Source organism: Phacochoerus africanus, chromosome 11, assembly GCF_016906955.1.
Source record: "Phacochoerus africanus isolate WHEZ1 chromosome 11, ROS_Pafr_v1, whole genome shotgun sequence".
Classification (NCBI taxonomy): domain Eukaryota; kingdom Metazoa; phylum Chordata; class Mammalia; order Artiodactyla; family Suidae; genus Phacochoerus; species Phacochoerus africanus.
The window spans coordinates 3,057,799-3,077,362 of NC_062554.1; the positions used below are offsets into that span (position 1 = coordinate 3,057,799).

The 19,564-nt window shown below is 54.1% G+C and overlaps 2 protein-coding genes across 2 annotated transcripts in view; one reads left to right on the top strand and one right to left on the bottom strand.

Annotated features, from left to right (window-relative positions):
- RRP8 (ribosomal RNA processing 8) overlaps positions 1-19,564 on the top strand; it is a 55,748-nt gene that overhangs the window by 35,010 nt on the left and 1,174 nt on the right. The window lies entirely within an intron of this gene.
- DNHD1 (dynein heavy chain domain 1) overlaps positions 1-19,564 on the bottom strand; it is a 69,332-nt gene that overhangs the window by 11,366 nt on the left and 38,402 nt on the right. Inside the window, 8 exon segments of the mRNA XM_047752075.1 lie at positions 2,876-2,978; positions 3,049-3,253; positions 3,447-3,655; positions 3,857-5,462; positions 15,460-15,745; positions 15,975-16,167; positions 16,327-16,504; positions 16,660-19,543. Coding sequence (XP_047608031.1) covers positions 2,876-2,978; positions 3,049-3,253; positions 3,447-3,655; positions 3,857-5,462; positions 15,460-15,745; positions 15,975-16,167; positions 16,327-16,504; positions 16,660-19,543 — 5,664 coding nt within the window.

Genomic DNA, 19,564 nt, shown 5'->3' on the forward strand with positions numbered 1-19,564 from the left:
TGGATGCTTCTCCTGACCTACTACCGGCCCGGGCAGGCTGATCCAAAGTCCGCATGCTTAACCCTTGGGCTACATACATTTTTTTTTGGGGGGGGGGCTTATTTTAGGGCCGCACCTGCAGCATATGGAAGTTCCTGGGCCAGGGGTTGAATTGGAGCTGCAGCTGCCAGCCTACACCACAGCCACAGCAATGTGGGATTGGAGCTTCGTCTGTCACCTACACCACAGCTCACGGCAACGCCAGATCCTTAACCCACTGAGCAAGGCCAGGGATTGAACCCACGTCCTCATGGATGCTAGCTGGGTTCGTTACCGTTGAGCCATGATGGGAACTCTTCTAGTCTTTCTTGATACTTCAGAGCCCCTGGACTCGGCCTGTCCTCACAGACTGTTTTGTAATTGCCCGCATGAGCTTCTGTCTTCTAGTAAACCAGGCTCCGTGGATGCCAGAGCAGTGCCTTACCTTTTTTATTATAAGGAGGCCATCTAGCCTAATACTAACAGATGCCAACATTTTTAGGCTCTTGCTATGTGCCAGCACTTTGAAATACTTGACATGTGAGATCTCATTTAATTCTCGGCCTATAACCTCCCTCTGCGTTTTCTCATCCGCAAAATGGAAGAAACAGTGGCCTCCTTGGAAAAGCTGAGGTAAGAATTTCATCTGTCTACCCAGACATGAAACCTACATGCAGACACAGACAAGGATATTAACGAGCATCTGGACAGCAAATACAGGGTTCCACTGACTTTTGCTGCATACAGAACGGAAATGAATGAGTGAACCGACTGGATATGAGAGGGAAGGGGATGGAGAGGGGTCCTAATGGACCCCCGGGACGTGGCTGAGGTGACTGAGTGGACGGTGGTGCCGCTTCCGGGGCGGGGGGCGATGCTGAAAGCAGTACACACTTTGGTGGCTGTTGAGGAAGTGCCCCTGACACCATGAACCCTCTTACCCAGGCTTTGAGCTTCTTATGTTGTGCTCTCATGTTGTAACTGACCCAGGGATCAAAGAGTAATAGCACCTCTAAACCAGAGCAGCAATTCCTGGGATTAATCATCAGGGGAGCGTAGGGCCCAAGACAAGAAACTGGAATTTGGAAACCATGAGAAAGAGAACCCTGTCCATCTACGAACTGCTTCACTCTTCTGCGTCGCAGTGGCTCTGGGGCTTCAGTCTAAGCAGTGATCCTCCGCGGTGGGAGGCAGGAGGCACCTGTGCTGTGAGGACCGCCGAGAGCACCGTCCACACCGAGCACAGTGAAAACCATGTAGGCAGATACCCTCGAGCCCACCGGGAAGGCAGGCAGATGCTCTGCTCCTGAGCTGCTCACCGTCCACCTCACTGAACTTATCCCCGCGCCTTCGTCAAGGGCTTGTGTACGAGGAACGGGAAAAAACGCGACTTTAGAATTCTTATTGAAAACGAAAGGAAAAACTTCTCTTTGTTTTATTTGTTTAGGACCCACCTGCGGCACATGGAAGTTTCCAGACTAGGAGTCGAATCAGAGCTACAGCTGCCAGCCTACACCACAGCCACAGCCACGCCAGATCCGAGCCACCTCTGCCACCTACACCACAGCTCACGGCAACGCCGGATCCTTAACCCACTGAGCAAGGCCAGGGATCGAACCTGTATCCTCATGGATACTAGTTGGGTTTATAACTCACTGAGCCACAACGGGGACTTCCTAAACTTCTCTATATTTTGTGATAACTTTTTAAAATGATTTTTTATGGCCCCACCTGTGGCATATGGACGTTCCCAGGCTGGGGACTGAGCAGCTGAGCAACACCAGATCTTTAACCCACTGCTCAGGCCAGGGCTAGAACCTGTGCCTCTGCAGCAACCCAAGCTGCTGCAGTCAGATCCTTAACCCACTGCACCACAAGTGGGAACTCCTGGGAAAACACTTTTAACTAAGAGTGTTCATCTACAGAAGGTGTAATGACCCCACTGCCACCAGTTTTAGCTAGATATGAATAGTTTGTTTTATTCAGATCAGAAAATGCTCTGTATAAGAAAGCAACAGGAGTTCCCATCGTGGCGCAGTGGTAACGAACCTGGCTAGTATCCACTAGTATCCATGAGGACATGGGTTTGATCCCTAGCCTTGCTCAGTGGGTTAAGGATCCGGCTATGCTGTGAATGGTGGTGCAGGCCCAGAGCTGCAGCTCTGACTTGACCCCTAGCCTGGGGACTGCCATATGCCACGGGTGCGGCCCTAAAAAGACCAAAAAAAAAAAAAAAGGAACTGTATTGGGGGAGCGTTCCAGGAAAAGTGGGGTGGCTGAAAATCATTGTGGAACCGTACTGGGGAGAGGGGAGGAGAAAAGCCTGTCGCTGGGAGTGTCCTGAGGAGGGTGACAGGGACATTCAGGTCACTGAAGTCTAGTGGGCTGTTGCAATCCATTCCCAGCCCTGACCACCCGCGCCCCCCGCTGCAGCCCACTGGTGCGTGTCTCTTGGTCTCTGCGCTGCTTTTGGAGAAGGACGTGGTGCAGGGACACAGCGGGGAGGGGACGGCTTCCAAGGGCGAGCCGGCAGCAGCGGTGGAGAAGCGAGAGGAGGATTCGAGGGCGAGATAGCCTCGAGCAGGTAACCCGGCCCCGCCCGCAGGGGACTCTGTCAGGAGCGGCCAGGGTACGAGGGACAACCAGAAGTGGACGCTTGAGTCCCCTGCGTCTGGAAGAATCTGCCCACTCTCAGCCGAGCCCTGAGACCTCTGAGCCTGAGCGGCAGACGAGGGGCAGCAGGGATGAGCGACCCCTGGGCAGGGGGGCTCTCAGGAGCCTGAACTGAGCTTCCGAAGGGCTGGTCCCCTAAGGTCCCCTTTGGGCCCCCGCTCTGACCCTGCTGAGCAGGCCTCACCTTGCGGGAGCCCTTCAGCCGCTGCTCCAAGCTGCAGATCAGGTCGGCCTGGGCGCTGTGCTGTTCTGTCAGCACCCAAAGGTTCTCCAGGGCGTTCTGGATCCTGGAGACACAGGGTGCCAGTGAGTGCACCCGAGGGAGCCAAGGGAGGCTCGGGAGTGGGGGCCACTCACCGCCGGGCCTTGTCTTCTAGCCGCAGGGCCATCTGTCGCTGCAGCAGCACGAAGGTGTCCAGGAAGTCCAGGAAGGTCTTGGGGGTGACGAGTGCCAGGTCAGGACACAGGTGCCCCTGGTAGCTGGCGGCCGAGAGGTGGATGAGAGCCATGGCTTTGGCCACGCTGGGAATTGAGGCCTGGAGGTTCGGGTGCTTCAAGGAGTCTGTAACGGGCATGGCTTTAGCCTGGACGTGTGAGCTCTTGGGGAACAAGAAAGAAAAGGGGCCCTCTCCCGGCTCAGGAAGGCGGGCAGAAAGGGAGAAGGGGGCTCAGCGAGGTTCTAGAGAGAGAGGCTCGAGTACGGATCCTCTTTAGAACTGGCCGAGACGAGCGGCGAGGGCAGCTAGAGGGCTCACCGTCCTCAAAGCGTGGGCTCTGGGCACCCTCTAGGCGGTGCCGGGCCACGCTGACCAGGGAATCTTGGTCCCAGGGTTCATAGCGGTCCGTGCTGGCCACGGCCAGCTGCAGGAGCCTCAGGAAAAGGGTGGAGGGCAGCTGTCTCTGGGCCTGGGCATCGCCCAGCAGGACGAACAGGTGCAGGTGGCTGCACACTTGCTGGTAGAACCTGCGAGGCAGGAGCTTGGATACCGGCCTCCCCTGGATCCCCGCTTGCCCGCCCAGGTCCCCCCGTCACAACCCTGACCCCTTAGTGCTGACCTTCTGAGCCCTCAGCGTAGCCCTTAGCTTTGGTTCGGTTGGGTGTGGGCCTTTGTGGCCAGGATGGAGCAGGAGCAGAGCGGGCCCTGGGGGGGCTTCCTGGCCTCACCTCTGCAACAGCCCTTCCTTCCTGCTGTTCTGCTTGGCACCGAGGTTCTCTCCAGGGAGATGCTCTTCCATGCGGTCCAGGTCCGCCTCCGTGTACTGGTCAGGGAACGAGCCCGAGGTGGCCAGGGCCACCAGACGATGAAGGCTGGTCGGATCCACATCCTCGGGCACCAGCAGGGCCACCGGCTGGCCGAACACGCCCGCATGCCAGCTGGCGTCCCGCAGACACTGGAGCACGGCCCCCTCTGGCCCAGATGGCAGGTGGAAGAGGCGGGCCTGGCAAATACCAGCAGCCAGAGTGATGGCAGCACGGCGCCCAGTGCTCTGAGCCCCCGAGAGCAGGAGACCATGCTGCCGGGGCCTGGCCAGCACCCGGACCAGGCGGGCCACATGCTGGGCCATCGAGCGGCACCGGGCGAGGTGGGGGCTCAGCTGCAGCCGAGCGGCCGAGGTGGCCAGCTGCTCCTCCAGGCTCTCCCAGGGGCGCTCCAGGTACAAGCTGGAGCTCTCCGAGTCAGACCCCACCATCAGCTCCCGACTGAAGACCAGGTCCGAGGGCTTTTCCTGGGGACGGAGTAGGAGCACTGGTAGCAACAGGGGTGAGATCAGGTCTATCTGAGTGGCCTTCTGCCACCAGCTCTTGGATTTATTCGGCTGGAGTCTGCGGCTGGAGGCCCCACTGCCTTCCTCCCGGCCTGGCTTCTGATGGAGGCTGTCCGTGGGCTCCTTTCCCGGCGCTGCGGGTGATGCCGCGTCACTGGGCGGCGGGCCTGCGGGGACTTCAAGGCCCCTCGGGTCGTCGTCCCCCTCCGTCTCACTGCCGCTGCTGCTCAGGTCCTCCCACGGGGCCAGCTCCCCTTCAGATTCCACTTCGGGCACCTTCTCTTCCTCTTCCTCCTCCTCCTCCTCCTCCTCGCAGCCCTGGTCCAGGCTCTGGGGCGCCGGCCCACCGCAGAAGACGCTCTGCGCGACCTCTAGGAGCAGGGTGGCACAGAAGGAGCGTTCCCCGGGGCTGTCCAGCCGGTCGCAGAAGGTCCTCTGGGCCTCGTGCAACCAAAGGCGCACAATATTGCGTGTGGCCATGGCGATCGCCAGGCGGGTGCCCCGGAGGCCGGACACTCGGCGCAAGTGCTCCTGGTGGCTGGGACAGTCCACCGGACCCCGGGAGCCCGCCCTGCTGGGCAGCAGCTGCAGGCTGCCCAGCAGCTGGCCCACGGAGTGCGGAGAGAAGCGGTAGTGTGGGCGGAGGGGCGAGGGCAGGAAGCAGCGGCCCACGGCCTCCCAGGCGCCCACCGAGGCCTGAACCAGGGCTTTCGCTAGAAGGCCCTGCCGCTCCATGGAGGAGAAGCGCTCGAGCCAGGCCTGGATGCCGGGCGCGTGCCTGCCCAGCAGTGTGGCCTGGGTCATGCTGCCCAGGGCCAGCACCGTGAAGAGTCGAGAGAGGCGCGGGCACAGCGGGCGCTCGCAGAAGCCTGGCACCGTGGCTGTGGCAAGGAAGTTGAGCCCGGGCTGCAGCGTCTGCAGCTCCAAGGTGTCGTGGGCGTACACCGTGCCGGCCATGGCCTGGCGCAGGGTCTCCAGCACCGGCTGACAGCTCTGCTCCGGGTCTGAGGGGGGGCGAAGAACAGCGGGGAGACCAGGCGTGAGTCCGCTTGAGCGCGTCACCCGCCCCCCTCCCTGGCCTCCCCGGGCCTGCTCCTGGCACACGGCGTCCCAGGGGGTTGTATGCATCTGGCGTGTGGGGACCTGGTCACGTCTGAATAAGCTGTGGTCTCTCCCTCTGAGTGAGGGGTGTCGTCCCGCTTCTCCCCAAGTCCCGCCTCTAGGACCAAGGACAGATTTGTGGGCAGACAGCGAGTAGGCGGGTTTGGAAACTGTGGCTGATGGAGGCCTGATCTGACCATGGCAGACGGAAAAGTGCCACCATCGCAGAGATGCTGGAGTTACAGCATGTGCACACTTTTGTCAAGTCAACTTTATTAAGACATTATTGCCATAAAAGAAAATGTACCCCTCTTCAGGAGCTCCCCAAGTTCTGACCACCCCAGTGACACTTAGGGCATTTTCATCCCCCCACGCCCTGAGGCTGTCAACCCCTCTAACGCACCGTCCCAGGAATTTCGGTCTGCTCTGCCGTCGATCACCGCGGATTAGCTTTGCCTGTTCTAGAACGTCATATACAGCGTACAGTTACCAGGTCTGGCTTCTTTCACTCCGCACGATTGGAGAGTCTTCCCTGTTTGGTGTGCGTCGGTAGGTGGGTGGTGCTGTCTCCTTGCTGAGTGATGTCCCAGCATGAACAGGTCACATTTGTAGATCCACCGACACTGATGGTTTTTTCAATTGTTTCCAGGTTTTGACAACTCAGACTAACGCTGGACACTCACGTGTCAGTCTGAGAGCAGTCCGTGCCTTCATTTCACTTGGGGAGTTACCTGTGAGCAGAACTCCTGGGTCTTATACATTCAGTCTGCTGTATATCAGTTGACACTCCTACCAGCAAAGTGTGAGGGTTTCTGTTGCTCTACGTGTTGCAAACACTGTTTCTTATCAGTCTTTCTAATTATAATCTCCCTGGTAGGTGCCGAGTGTTACCGCATGGTGGTTGTAATTTGCAGTTCACAGATGCCTCATACTGTCAAGCGCCTTTCCATGGGCTATTAGCAAGCATACATTTTTCTTGTGAAGTGTCTGCTCAAGTCTTTTAGCTGTTTTTTAAGCATGGAGCTTTTCTTCCTGAGTTGTAAGAGCTTTTTATGTGTTTAGGTGTGAGTCCTTTGTCAGATACATGTATTATGAAGATTTTCTGTCTATGGTTTATTTTTGTCATTTTCTTATCAATGTCTTTTATTTTTAAATTTTTTACTTTTGCTTTTTTAGGGCCATATGGAAGTTTCCAGTCTAGGGGTCAAATTGGAGCTGTAGCCGCCGGCCTACACCACAGCCACAGCAATACCAGGTCCGAGCTGTGTCTTCCACCTACACCACAGCTCAGGGCAACACCAGATCCTTAACCCACTGGGCGGGGCCAGGGATTGAACCCGCGTCCTCATGGACACTCGTCGGGTTCCCTTCCACTGCATCACAGTGGGAACTCCCAGCATAAGCGACAGTTTTTAATTTTGGTAAAATACAATTTTTGTATCTTAAATCTTTGCCTCTAACCAAGTTCACACAGATTTTTCTCCAACTTTTTAAAGTTTTATAGTTTTATCTTTTGTAGTTTGGCCTATAATCCATTTATAATTGATTTCTATGGATGTCGTGAGGTAGGATTCAAGGCTCATTTTCCCCCCCAGACATGAAGTTGCTCCAGCTCCTCCACTGCCCTCTCCCCATTGAATTTCCTCGGCACACTTGGTGAAAACCAAATGGTAACCCCTGTACATCGGAGTCACTGGTCTGTTCCTTTAGGCCACACCCACGTCCTCACATCAATACCTCACTCTAACTGGACACAGTAGGTCTCGAAATCAAAAGGTAAGTCCTGCTCTTTTTCTTTTTTTTAAATTAATTTATTTCTGTTCTTTTTCTTTTTCTTTAATTTATTTTTCCGCTGTACAGAATGGGGGCCAAGTTACACTTACATGTATACATTTTTTTTCCACCCTTTGTTCGGCTGCAATGTGTATCTAGACATAGCTCTCAATGCTACTCAGCAGGATCTCATTGTAAATCCATTCCAAGTTGTATCCGATAACCCCAAGCTCCCGATCCCTCCCACTCCCTCCCTCTCCCGTCCGGCAGCCACAAGTCTCTTCTCCAAGTCCATGATTTTCTTTTCTGAGGAGATGTTCATTTGTGCTGGATATTAGATTCCAGTTATAAGTGATATCACATGGTATTTGTCTTTGTCTTTCTGACTCATTTCACTCAGTATGAGATTCTCTAGCTCCATCCATGTTGCTGCAAATGGCATTATGTCATTCTTTTTTATGGCTGAGTAGTATTCCATTGTGTGTATATACCACATCTTCCGAATCCAATCATCTGTCGATGGACATTTGGGTTGTTTCCGTGTCCTGGCTATTGTGAATAGTGCTGCAGTGAACATGTGGGTGCATGTGTCTCTTTTAAGTAGAGTTTTGTCCGGATAGATGCCCAAGAGAGGGATTGCGGGGTCACATGGAATTTCTATGGATAGATTTCTAAGGTATCTCCAGACTGTTCTCCATAGTGGCCGTACCAGTTTACATTCAACTCTGTTCTTTTTCAAAGCTGTTTTGGCTCTTCTAGTTCTCTTGCATGTTTCTATCTGAGTCTCAGCATGAGTCTGCCGGTGTCTAAGAAAACAGCCTGATGAGATTGAGATTGTTGGGATTTTGTTGAGTCTATAGCTCAGTTTGGGAGAGATGGGCACTTCAGTACTATAGACTCTTCTGGTTTATGGACATGGAGTATCTCTTCATTTGCCCACGTCTCCTTTAGCTCAGCAGTATTTAGTAATTTTCCGTGTATAGCATTCACTGTTTTATTCCTAAGTCTTTTAAGCTTCTGGATGATATTTAAAATGTTTGATTTCCAGTTGTTTTTAAGATATAAAAAATGACTTCAATAGGTTGTATGCTGTGACACTGCTAAATTCACTTATTTAATCTAATAGGTTTATAGTTTGTTTTCTTATATAGATTCCTCGGGACTCTTTGTGTGGTAAATCATGTTATAGCCCCCTAGAGACAGTATTATTACGTCCTTTCCCATTTTAAAAGAATTTTCTTTTTTTTTGGTCTTTTTAGGGCCCACACCCTCAGCATATGCAAGTTTCCAGGCTAGGGGTCGAATTGGAGTTGTAGCTGCCAGCCTACACCACCGCCACAGCCACACAGGATCTAAGCTGTGTCTGCAAACCTACACCACAGCTGATGGCAACGCCAGATCCTTAACCCACTGAGTGAGGCCAGAGATCGAACTGGATGCCAGTCAGATTCGTTTCCGCTGCGCCACGACAGAAACTCCTATTTCTCTTTCTTATTGCACTGATAGGGGTTTCTGGTGCAATGCGAATAGCAGCAGTGAGAGTGGACATTCTTGTCTTGCCACTGAACTTATGGAGAAAGTGCTCAATACTTCACAGTTAAGCATGTGATTAGCTGTAAATTTTAATAGACGCCCTTCATCAACTGAGAAAATTCCTTTCTATGCCTAGCTTGCTGAGAGTTACAAAGGGTTGCGTCGTATCAAGTGCTTTTCCTATTGATGAGATGATCTTACACTTTTTTCCTTCGTTCTGTTAATGTCATGCATTGCACTGACTGATTTTTGAATGCTGAGTCAACTTTGCATTCTTGGGATACTCGCCACTTGATCATGTGTTCTTGTTTTCATATGCTGCTGAATCGTACTTAATATCACTAAGGACTTTTAAAAACTTTTATTTGTGAAAGTTCATGGTCTATAATTTCTTTTCTTGAAGTATCTTTTCAGAACTTGGTATTAGGGTTATGGTGGCCTTTTAAAATTATTTGAAAAGTTATCTACTCATTTTCTGAAAAAGCGTGCCTAAGTTTCCACTTTTTTCTTAATATCGTGTATAATTTATGTACCCAGCTAACTGGGAATATTTTTATGAATTTAAAAATTTAATAGGAGTTCCTGTCGTGGCACAGTGGTTAACGAATCCGACTAGGAACCATGAGGTTGCAGGTTCGATCCCTGCCCTTGCTCAGTGGTTTAACGATCCGGCGTTGCCGTGAGCTGTGGTGTAGGTTGCAGACACGGCTTGGATCCAGCATTGCTGTGGCTCTGGCGTAGGCTGGCGGCTCCAGCTCTGATTAGACCCCTAGCCTGGGAACCTCCATATGCTGCGGGAGCAGCCCAAAGAAATAGCAAAAAGACAAAAAAAAAAAAATTTAATATATTCTTTTTCCTCTTGAGATTTTGATAAGTTGTGTTTTTCAAAGCATCTGTCCATTTCATCTAAATTGCTAGTTAGTATATAAAGTTTTTCACAATATTCCCTGGTAATCCTTTTTAATGTCTTTTAAGATAAAACTCTCATTCCTGATATTGATCATTTATATTTTCTCTTTTTATTTCTTGATGTGTGTTACTTGATGCATTCATCTTTTTCAAAGAACCAAATTTTGGCTTTGTTGATATTTTCTATTGCTTGCACTTTTTTCTGTTTCATCAATTACTGCTTTGATCTTTGGTATTTATCTCCTTTTAATTACTTTGGGTTGAACTTGCTCCTCTTTTTCTAGATTCTTAAGCTGAGAATATAGATCACTGATTCCAAGTTTTTCTTCTTTATTTATTGAGTTCCCACACCAGGGATTGAATCCGAGCCACAGCTACAACCTACTCTGGATCCTTTAACCCACTGTGCTGGGCCAGGGATGTAACCACACCTCTGCAGCAACCAAGCCGCTGCAGTAGGGTTCTTAACCCCCTGTGCCACAGTGGGAACTCCTTTTCTAATCGAGGACCTTAAAGCTTATAGACGCTCCGAGCACTGCTTAAGCTACATCCCACACATTTTGATGTGTTTTGTTTTTTATTACTATTCAGTCCAAAATATTTTCTAATTTCCCCTGGAGTCTCTTTGATGCATGAGTTGCTTAGAAGTGTGCTAACTTCAAATAGTTGGGGATTTTCTACGTATCTTACTGTTACTGGTTTTTAATGTTACAGAGAAAATACTCAAATTTAATCCTTTGAAGTTTGTTGAGCCTTGTTTTGTGCCTACGGTCTCTGTTGGCGGGGGTTCCGTGTGCACTGGGCCGTCGGTGGGCGTATGTCTCTAAGAGTCGACGTGGTGAACCGTGTCAGAGCTACACGCTTATGTCCTCTATCCTTGTTCTGACAGTTGTTGAGAGGGGCATCAAACCTCCTACTGTGATTTTAGATTTGCTCTTTTTCTCTCGTGACTCTCCATTTTTCTCTTCACATATTTTGAAGCTCTGGTCAGGTGGGGACACGTTCAGGGCATTTATTTCTCCCTCATTAGAGATCGTGAGAGCTCCAGTTCTTTATAATACCGCTTGTCCTGAGGGGCTTTGGTATTAATACAGCCACATAACTTTCTTTCTTTTTTTTCCTTTTAAGGCCACATACCTGCGGCATATGGAAGTTCCCAGGCTAGGGGTCCAATGGGAGCTGCAGCTACCGGCCAACGCTATGGCCACAGCATCGTCAGAGACGAGCCGCATCTGTGGCCTACACCACAGCTCATGGCAACACTGGATCCTTAACCCACTGAGCGAAGCCAGGGATTGAACCTGCAACCTCGTGGATACTAGTCGGATTCGTTTCCGATGCCCCACGTCAGGAACTCCCCACATAACTTTCTTATGCATACCATTTGTATGATAACTCTTTTGCCTTTAATAAAATCTGTGTTTTGGAGTTCCCATGATGGCTCAGAGGAAACGAATCTGACTAGTATCCGTGAGGACGCAGGCTCGATCCCTGGCCTCGCTCAGTGGGTTAAGGATCTGGCATTGCCGTGAGCTGTGGTGTAGGTCACAGACGCAGCTTGGATCCCACGTTGCTGTGGCTGTGGTGTAGGCCGGCGGCTACAGCTCCGATTGGACCCCTGGCCTGGGAACCTCCATATGCTGCAGGCGTGGCCCTAAAGAGACAAAAAAAGAAGACAAAAAGACATTTAGAGCAATCACTGATATGGTTGGTTTAAAATCCATTGTATTGTTGTCTTCTATTTGTCTGTTTTCATTCTGCTGTTGCCCATTTCTTGCTTTCTTTTATATAACTGACATATGTTTATATCCCGCTGGATTTCCTTCATTGGCTTTAGTCCTTCTCTTTGGTGTTAGTACTTAGTGACTTCTCCATGGCGAACAATAGGCCTCCTTAGCGCGTCCATATTTAGCTGTAACGCTCTTCCACTTCGCACTCGTGTTTACTCCTCCCTCCTCCCACGTCACATTTCGCCACCGTAAGAACCTGCACGCGCATAATTCCCCACCCTACCCTTTTACTATCCTTCCAACTTTTTCCACACCTACCTACACCGACAACTCCATGTTATTTTATTTTTTGTCTTTTTAGGGCCATACCTCCGGCACATGGAAATTCCCAGGCTAGGGGCCGAATCAGAGTTGTAGCCGCTGGCCTACGCCACAGCCACAGCCACAGCCATGCGGGAGCAGAGGCGCACCTGCAACCTACACCCCAGGTCACGGCAACGCCGGATCCTTAACCTAGGGAGCGAGGCCAGGGACTGAACCTGGGTCCTCGTGTATACTAGTCAGATTTGTTTCCCCTGAGCCACAATGGGAACTGCATCCACGGGATTTTAAACTAGCAGCTATGCTGGGAAGAAATTAAGAGACAAAACAGTATTTACAGGCGCCCGCGCGTTTGCCGTCTCTGGTGCTCTTCATTCTTTCCTGCAGATCCGGGTTTTTTCCTCTAGACCCAAAAAACAGCTTTTTGCATTTCTGGCAGCACAGTGCTAGTAGCAGTGAATTTGCTCATATTTCATGGGTCGGGAATATTTTTATTTCATCTTCACTTATAATCGTTTCTTTACTGGATAGAAAATTCTAGGGTGACAGGGTGGGTTTTTTTTTTTCCCCCTTTTAGCACTTTAAAGCTGTTGTTCTACCACCTTCAGGGCTCTGTTGTTTTTCTTTTCTCTTCCTTTCTTTTTTGTGTCTTTTTAGGGCCACACCCACGGCATATGGAGGTTCCCAGGCTAGGGGTCTCATCCCTGGCTCAGCTGCCAGCCTACACCACAGCCACAGCAACGCAGGATCCGAGCCACGTCTGCGACCCACACCAGAGCTCACGGCAATGCCGGATCCTCACCCCACTGAGCAAGGCCAGGGATCAAACTCGTGTCCTCATGGATGCTAGTCGGATTCGTTTCCGCTGAGCCACCAGGGGAACCTCAGGACTCTGTTGTTTCCGATGAGAGAGGTTAACTGTCATTTTTAATGTGGTTCATGTATATATAATGTGTCTTTTTATTTTTCCTCTGACCACTTTCAAAGTTCCTCTCTCTCTGGCTTTTTGGCAGTTTGACCATGATATTCCTAGATGTGTTTCTTTTTATGATCCTCCTTAAAGGAGAACTGAGATTTCTATACCTGAAAGCCAATGTTTTTAAAGAAATTTGGAAAAATGTAGGCCATCATTTCCTCAAAGGTATTTTCTTGCCCTAGTCTCACTCTTCGTTCCTTCGGAAACTCCCGTTATATACACATTAGATTAAAGCTCTTTTCATAGTCAACGTTTTTGGTCTTTGGGGTTCACTGGCTCTTTTGCCATTTCCAATGCACTATTAAGCCACCCAGTGAATCTCTTCATTTCAGTTATAACCTCCAGTTCTGTAATTTCCATTTAGTCGTTTTTAGTAGTTTTTATTTCTTTGCTGAGATTACCTCTGTGTTCACTCATTAAGCTCCTCTCTCCCTTTCAGCACCTGACAGCTTTTATAGTAGCTGCTATAAAGTATTTGTCAAACTCGACGTCTAGACCATCTCAGGATCAGCTTTTATCAACTGTTTTCTCTTGACACAGTTTTCCTTTTTTTTTTTCTTTTTTCTTTTTTGCCTTTTCTAGGGCTGCTCATGCAGCAGATGGAGGTTCCCAGGCTAGGGGTCGAATCGGAGCTGGAGCCGCTGGCCTATGCCAGAGCCACAGCAACACAGGATCCGAGCCACCTCTGTGACCTCCACCACAGCTCACGGCAATGCCAGATCCTTAACCCACTGAGCAAGGCCAGGGACCGAACCTGCAACCTCATGGTTCCTCATTGGATTCGTTAACCGCTTCGCCACATCGAGACCTCCGACAAAGTTTTCTTCTTGTTGTGTGGCTCTCGGTCTTCTGCTCTGTATGGCGTTTTGGTGGCTGTCACCCCAGGAGAGCTTTTACACTGCCAGCTGTGTGTATGTCACTTCATAGGGTTGCTTGCCATGTTTTCAACCTTCCTGCTGAAATCTCTTCTCGGCTGCCAGTCACAGGTCTGGCGGTACCTCCTTTTACCCTTTCTGTTATCCAGCGACATCCCGATTCCTTGTGCAAATTCACTGAGAAGGCCAAATAATGTAGTTGGAAAAAATTACTGGTTTGGAGCCCAGCAGACATGAATGTTCATTGTGATCTAATGCTTTCCGGCTAGAGTGTCTCGGTCAAGTTATAAAATCTTTCAGTTTCTTGGTCTTTAAAAATCACCATAACAAACCTCCATCTCATTAGGCTTTATGGAGAATGTAGTGTCCAATAAACGATTCCACTTGGCTCAGCTTTTCCGCACTGCTCCAGGGACTTCAGTGTCTAACCGGACAATCCACCTAAAGCTTTAGCGCGTGGACTCCCTCAACTTCAATACCCTGTACCCGGGCTTCATTTTTGCCCATGCCCATACCCACATTCTCCGAACCTGTCATCGTCTTATGGAGGTAGATGACTTTAGAAACATCTAACTTCAGTAACCCAGACTTTCATCAGGATTTTCCCCCTTTCCTTTACTCTTACTGAGCATTTACTTCCTGCCAGGTCATCAAAATGACTGAGACACCTCTCTGCTCTCATGAAGCTCAGAGTGGGACGGAAGTGAACATAGCGTCAGAAAACCAGGGTTGTCACGGATTTTTGGATAGGGCACAGGAGTGAGTGTTGACGCGAACCTGGAGGCGACACTGCCTGAGATTACTTGTAAGGAATAAGTAGGATTTTGGAGTTCCCGTCGTGGTGCAGTGGTTAACGAATCCGACTAGGAACCATGAGGTTGCGGGTTCGGTCCCTGCCCTTGCTCAGTGGGTTAACGATCCGGCGTTGCCGTGAGCTGTGGTGTAGGTTGCAGACGCGGCTCGGATCCCGCGTTGCTGTGGCTCTGGCGTAGGCCGGTGGCTACAGCTCCGATTCAACCCCTAGCCTGGGAACCTCCATATGCCGCGGGAGCGGCCCAAGAAATAACAACAACAAAGACAACAAAGACAAAAAAAAAAAAAAAAAGAATAAGTAGGATTTAGCCAGATAAACGGAGGAGAAACGGCAGAGAGGATGGCGAGCCCAGAGGCAGCCTGACTTACTGGATGCTTGTGCTGCGTAGTTGAGTCCAGTTAGAACGCAGAGCACAAAAGTCTAGAGAAGGAAGGCTCACCACAAGAAAGCTTGCCCGAGCATCTTCCGAAGCTCTAGGCCACGAGTGTCTGAACCAGGGAAGATGAGTGGAAATAGGTGGAGAGGTTTGAGACGTACTCAGGGGGCAAAACTAGGACACGCGGTGACTGGACATGGTGAGAGGAGGGGCCACGTCCACAGGGGTTCTGGCTAAACTGACGAGATGGTACCAGCGGAGGGGGGTGCCATTACTAAGAGGGCATACGGAGTAGGGTTTGGGGGCAAGATAATGAGTTCAGGGTTGGATCTGAGATGCTGAAGGGACCAGAAACTGTTGGATAGATAGGTCTGGTGCTTAGAAGAGAGTCTTGGCGATGAAGATTTAGCAGTCAAAGCACAGAGGTGGTGGATGAGGCCCTGCAGGAGATAAGGCTACTGAGGGAGCACAGGCAGATGGAGATGTTGAGAATGGAGCGCTGAGGTTCGGTCTGTAGGAGTCTGTGAATACCGCCAGGGCTTTCACCGTCTCAAGAGGTGACAGTGACCCCTTCCCTCCTCCCAGCTCCTCACCGGAAGCAGCCAGGTGCAGATCTTCCAGCAGGAAGAGGATGCAGCCCTTAGAATCCTGCTGCGCAGGCCATGGGCTGGCCTGCGGTGGGCCCTGGACCCCTTGGCTCAGCAGGAGGCGGAGGTGGGTGGTCCTGACGGCCGGGTGGATGGGGCTGCACGTGTACGGGTGCTGTGGCTCCACTAGCGCCTCCACAAAGGCCGACTTCCCTGTTGCTGCCTCTCCAGCCAGCAGCACCGGGTGCCCCTCTGACAGGAGCAGGTCCACCACGTACAAGAGCCGTTCGGTCTGCAGGACAGGAGCAGGGCTTGCTGCGGCAGCACAGGGAGCGAGCCGAAGGGCAGAGCCTAGGAGCCCTGTACTCAAGCTGTGTTTGCAGACCCCTTCATGTGTTCTTGTGGTTATGAAAACACACCAAAGAACGGGAGCAGGTTGGCCTCGGCTGGGCCTAGGACACGAACCACCCCAGGGGAGCTGTCGGACCCCCAGCCCTGCCAGGTCCCCGCTGTCCTCACACCTGGGGGGAAGGATGGAAGGTGCCCGGAGCTCCCTTGATGTGGCTGCCCAGGTACTGGCCGGTGAAGGGGACCAGCGTCCCATCCTCAGGGCACACATGGAGGTCAAACACCGAGGCTGAGGGTGGTGGCTCCGGGTAGTCGGACAGGCAGCTGATGGAATCTCTCATGAAGGCATCAAAGCGGGGCCAGAGCCTGTGCAGACGGACAAAGGCCAAAGCGTCAGCTACGGCGGTTCCATCTTCAGGGCCCTCACACGCTCCACCCTCCCCTGACGACGTCCGTCGCCTGGTGTTGCCCCCGTGGGCGATGCCATCTCAGCCCTCTGCCGCCCCCCCCCACCCCCGTGGACACCTGCAGGGAAGGTGGGCTCCAAAGCCCCAGATCAAAGCAAAGAGGAAGCTGCTGACGGCCAGCAGGTGCTCCCTGCGCTTATTCGTCACAGCTTCGCTGTCGGCCTGGTTCCGGGTCCGAAAGACGCTCTTCGAGGACCTGAAGCTTCGGGCCACAGGGTCACTACAGCTGAGGTCCTCTGCAAAGGTCGCCATGGCCAGAACCGCAGCCCCGTAGCAAGAAGGGGAGGGGCGGGGAAGAGAGGAGGGGCTGGCTGTGACGCCCCGCTTTCAGGCCCCCGCTCTGCCCCCGCTCTCAAGGCCACGGAGCTCTCAGACGGACCCTTCCCTTCACCTGGGACGTGTGCCTTGGCCTCCTCGTCTCCGCGCAGGTGTGGGTCAAGCAGACAACGCAAGATGCGGGCCAGGCTGGCGACTTCCGCCACCCCCGGGGAAATGGCCTGCCGCCCGTGTACCTGCAGCACAGAACTGGCACCCTGGCAGGTGAGGAATCGGAATGTGGCAGGTACCAGCACGTCAGCCAGGTGGTTGAGCTCCGTGATGGTCTGGAGCTGTAGTCGGTACTCACGGGGCAGAGCTGCCATCAGGACGCCCAGCCTGCCCTGCCACGTCTGCTCCCCGCCACACCAGACGAGGGCACAGCGGCCCACCGCCGTGGGGGACATGCCTGTGGCATCTCCCACCTCCATCAAGAGGAGAGTACCCGGGGGCCGTGCAATCCGCTCACCGCTGGGGAGGCTGAGCTGGGGGGGGTCACCCAGGAGGCAAGTGACGCAGTCCAGCCAGGCAGCACTGGGAGCCCCGTCACACACGATCCAGCGCTGAATCCCTGCTGACTCCTGCACCTGCCCCTCTGGGCCCGCGGTCCTGCAGCGACTGGCTTCCCCGAGCAGACGCGGGAAGACGCCGTGGTGCCAGCAGGGGCCCTCCAGCCACCCCAGGAACTCCTGGGGGCTGAGCACACTGGGATACAGGTGTGCGATCTGCACAGGCCGGCAGCTCTGGGCTGCGGCGTCTTCCATGGCCGCCAGCCTGTTCTGGACCTTATATAAGCTGTGCCAGCAAGCGGTCTTGCCGCTGCCTGCAGGGCCCAGGAGCAGAACGCCTGCAGCCTGGCCCAGGGCCTGGCCCAGCTGCTCGAGGGACCCCAGAATGTCAGGGCTGGGGTGCAGGCCTCCTTGCCGCAGCTCCTCCACCACCAGTGACCTCCTCAGCCTGGGGCTCCGCGGCTCTTCCGGCACCTGGCTGGCGGTGGGGAAGAGCCCACCGAGCAGCTTTTGGAGGTCGTGCAGGCAGACCCCACCCAGGCCGCTGAACAGTGGGGAGCGTTGCAGGGCCTGCAGCAGGGTGGCCTCCTCGACGGCGGCTGGGCTGCGGGCCTGCTCGGACTCGGGGTCCTCCTCCGTCGCGCTGAGAGCCTGGATCATGTCTTCCAGGACCTGCTTGAGGAGTGGCAAGCGGCAGGGCAGGGGCCCAGATGCCAGCTCCCGCTCTAGGGAGAAGAATCTGGATAGGCGGGTAGCCAGGCGGGAGGCGTCCCGGATGCCCGCACCCAGCAGGGTCAGCTCTGCCACTTGCTGCAGGTCGGGCAGTGCCAAGGCCACAGGGCGCAGCAGCAGGCGCAGGTTGGCAGGCAGGGCGGGGCTCAGTGCTCGCATTGTCAGGAGGCAGCCGAAGCCAAGGCGCAGGTCCACCTGGCGTTTCTCAAAGAAGCCACGGCCGAGGACCTGGGGGTGGGTGGGGTCCACAGTGCTGGTGTTTCGGGAAGCTTCTTGGTACAGTGGGGCGTAGAGGTGGCGCAGTTCAGCCAAGCGCTGGCCCAGGGCAGAGAGCAAGCCGAGGGGCAAGTGCTGAGCCGCTCTCAGGAGCAGCCAGGCGCCGCCCTGCAGGGCGCCGTGCAGACAGCGGCTCAGGCTTCGGGCCTCTATCTGAGGGAAGCAGGGCAGCACCACTAGCTGGCGGCCCAGGGCCTGTGCCAGGCTCTTCACCGTGGCTGCCTTGTCCACACCGGCAGGGCCCAGCAGAGCCCCGCAGGCCACCTCCTCCAGGGCCAGCAGCAGCACCAGGGCTGGCCGCTCAGGGAGCAGGCTGGGCAGCAGCCCCAGCCTGGGACCCAGGTACTCATAGTTGTAGAAGACAGACCGGCCCAGCACGTCTATCCAGCACGCAGCTGGTGACAGAGAAGTCCTCGTAGGTGCGCTGGACGTGGGATCCTGCAGGTTTTGGCAGGTGGCGTGCGGTGAACCCAGGTGGTACTTGAGTTGGCGGGCCCAGTGGAAGTCGGCCAGGTCGCTGACCTGGTGCTCCTGCAGCAGCTGTGCGATGTCCCGGTGAGCCACTGCCACGACGAGCAGGGCCCTGAGCAGGCTGCTCTGGCGGACAGAGGGTGGGGGCTGCTCACCCCGAGAGGCCCTCTGGGTCCGCACGAAATGCACCAGCACCTCGAGCTTGCGCACGTGCCAGGGGACCAGGGCCTGGGCCTTCCCTTCCAGCAGGGCCTCCTCCGTGCCGACCCGCCACACCACCTCTTCTGCCACCAGCACGCACTGCCACGGGAAGGCCTGTGCCAGGTCCAGCCAGTGCTGGACATATAGCTGCGGGGGCAGCTGGCTCTGCGGGGGCAGCTGCTTGAAGGCCTTGTCCAGGGCCGGGCCCAGAGCCAAGCGGGCAGCCACACAGTCCTGCAGCGTGTGCACCAGTGCCAGCCGCAGACACCGCTCCAGCGAGGCCAGCCACTTGGGGAGGTCTGGGTGCAGAGGGAGGGGCCCCCGCAGCGCCACCGCCTCCCCACCGGCCCCCAGCACCGCCAGGGCCTCCACCTGAATCCGCGTGCTGGAGCTTGCCTGCTGGGCACCTGTGTGTTTGGCCATTTCGTGGGACCTGAAGCTCACGGCCTGCACGGGAGGGAAGCAGCGGCGCGCCCACAGCTGGGCCTCGCAGGGCTCCAGCGGAGCGGACAGCAGGGCCACCAGGTCACTGTCGCTGAGGAAGAAGAGGCGGGGGCAGCGAGCGCGCACGCCGTACAGCACGCTCTCCAGCGCCGTCACGATGCCCTCCAGCTCCACGGAGCCGGCCTGCAGCGCTCGCTGCAGCTGCTGCCCTTGGAAATGAGGGCTCCGCCGGGCACTGGGCACGATGAGTGACAGAACCAAGGGGTCGGCCACAGACACCTGCATCAGGGCCCGGTACTGCTCATCCACGGCCTCGAAACGGGAGCGCTGCGGGAGGCAGGCGATGCG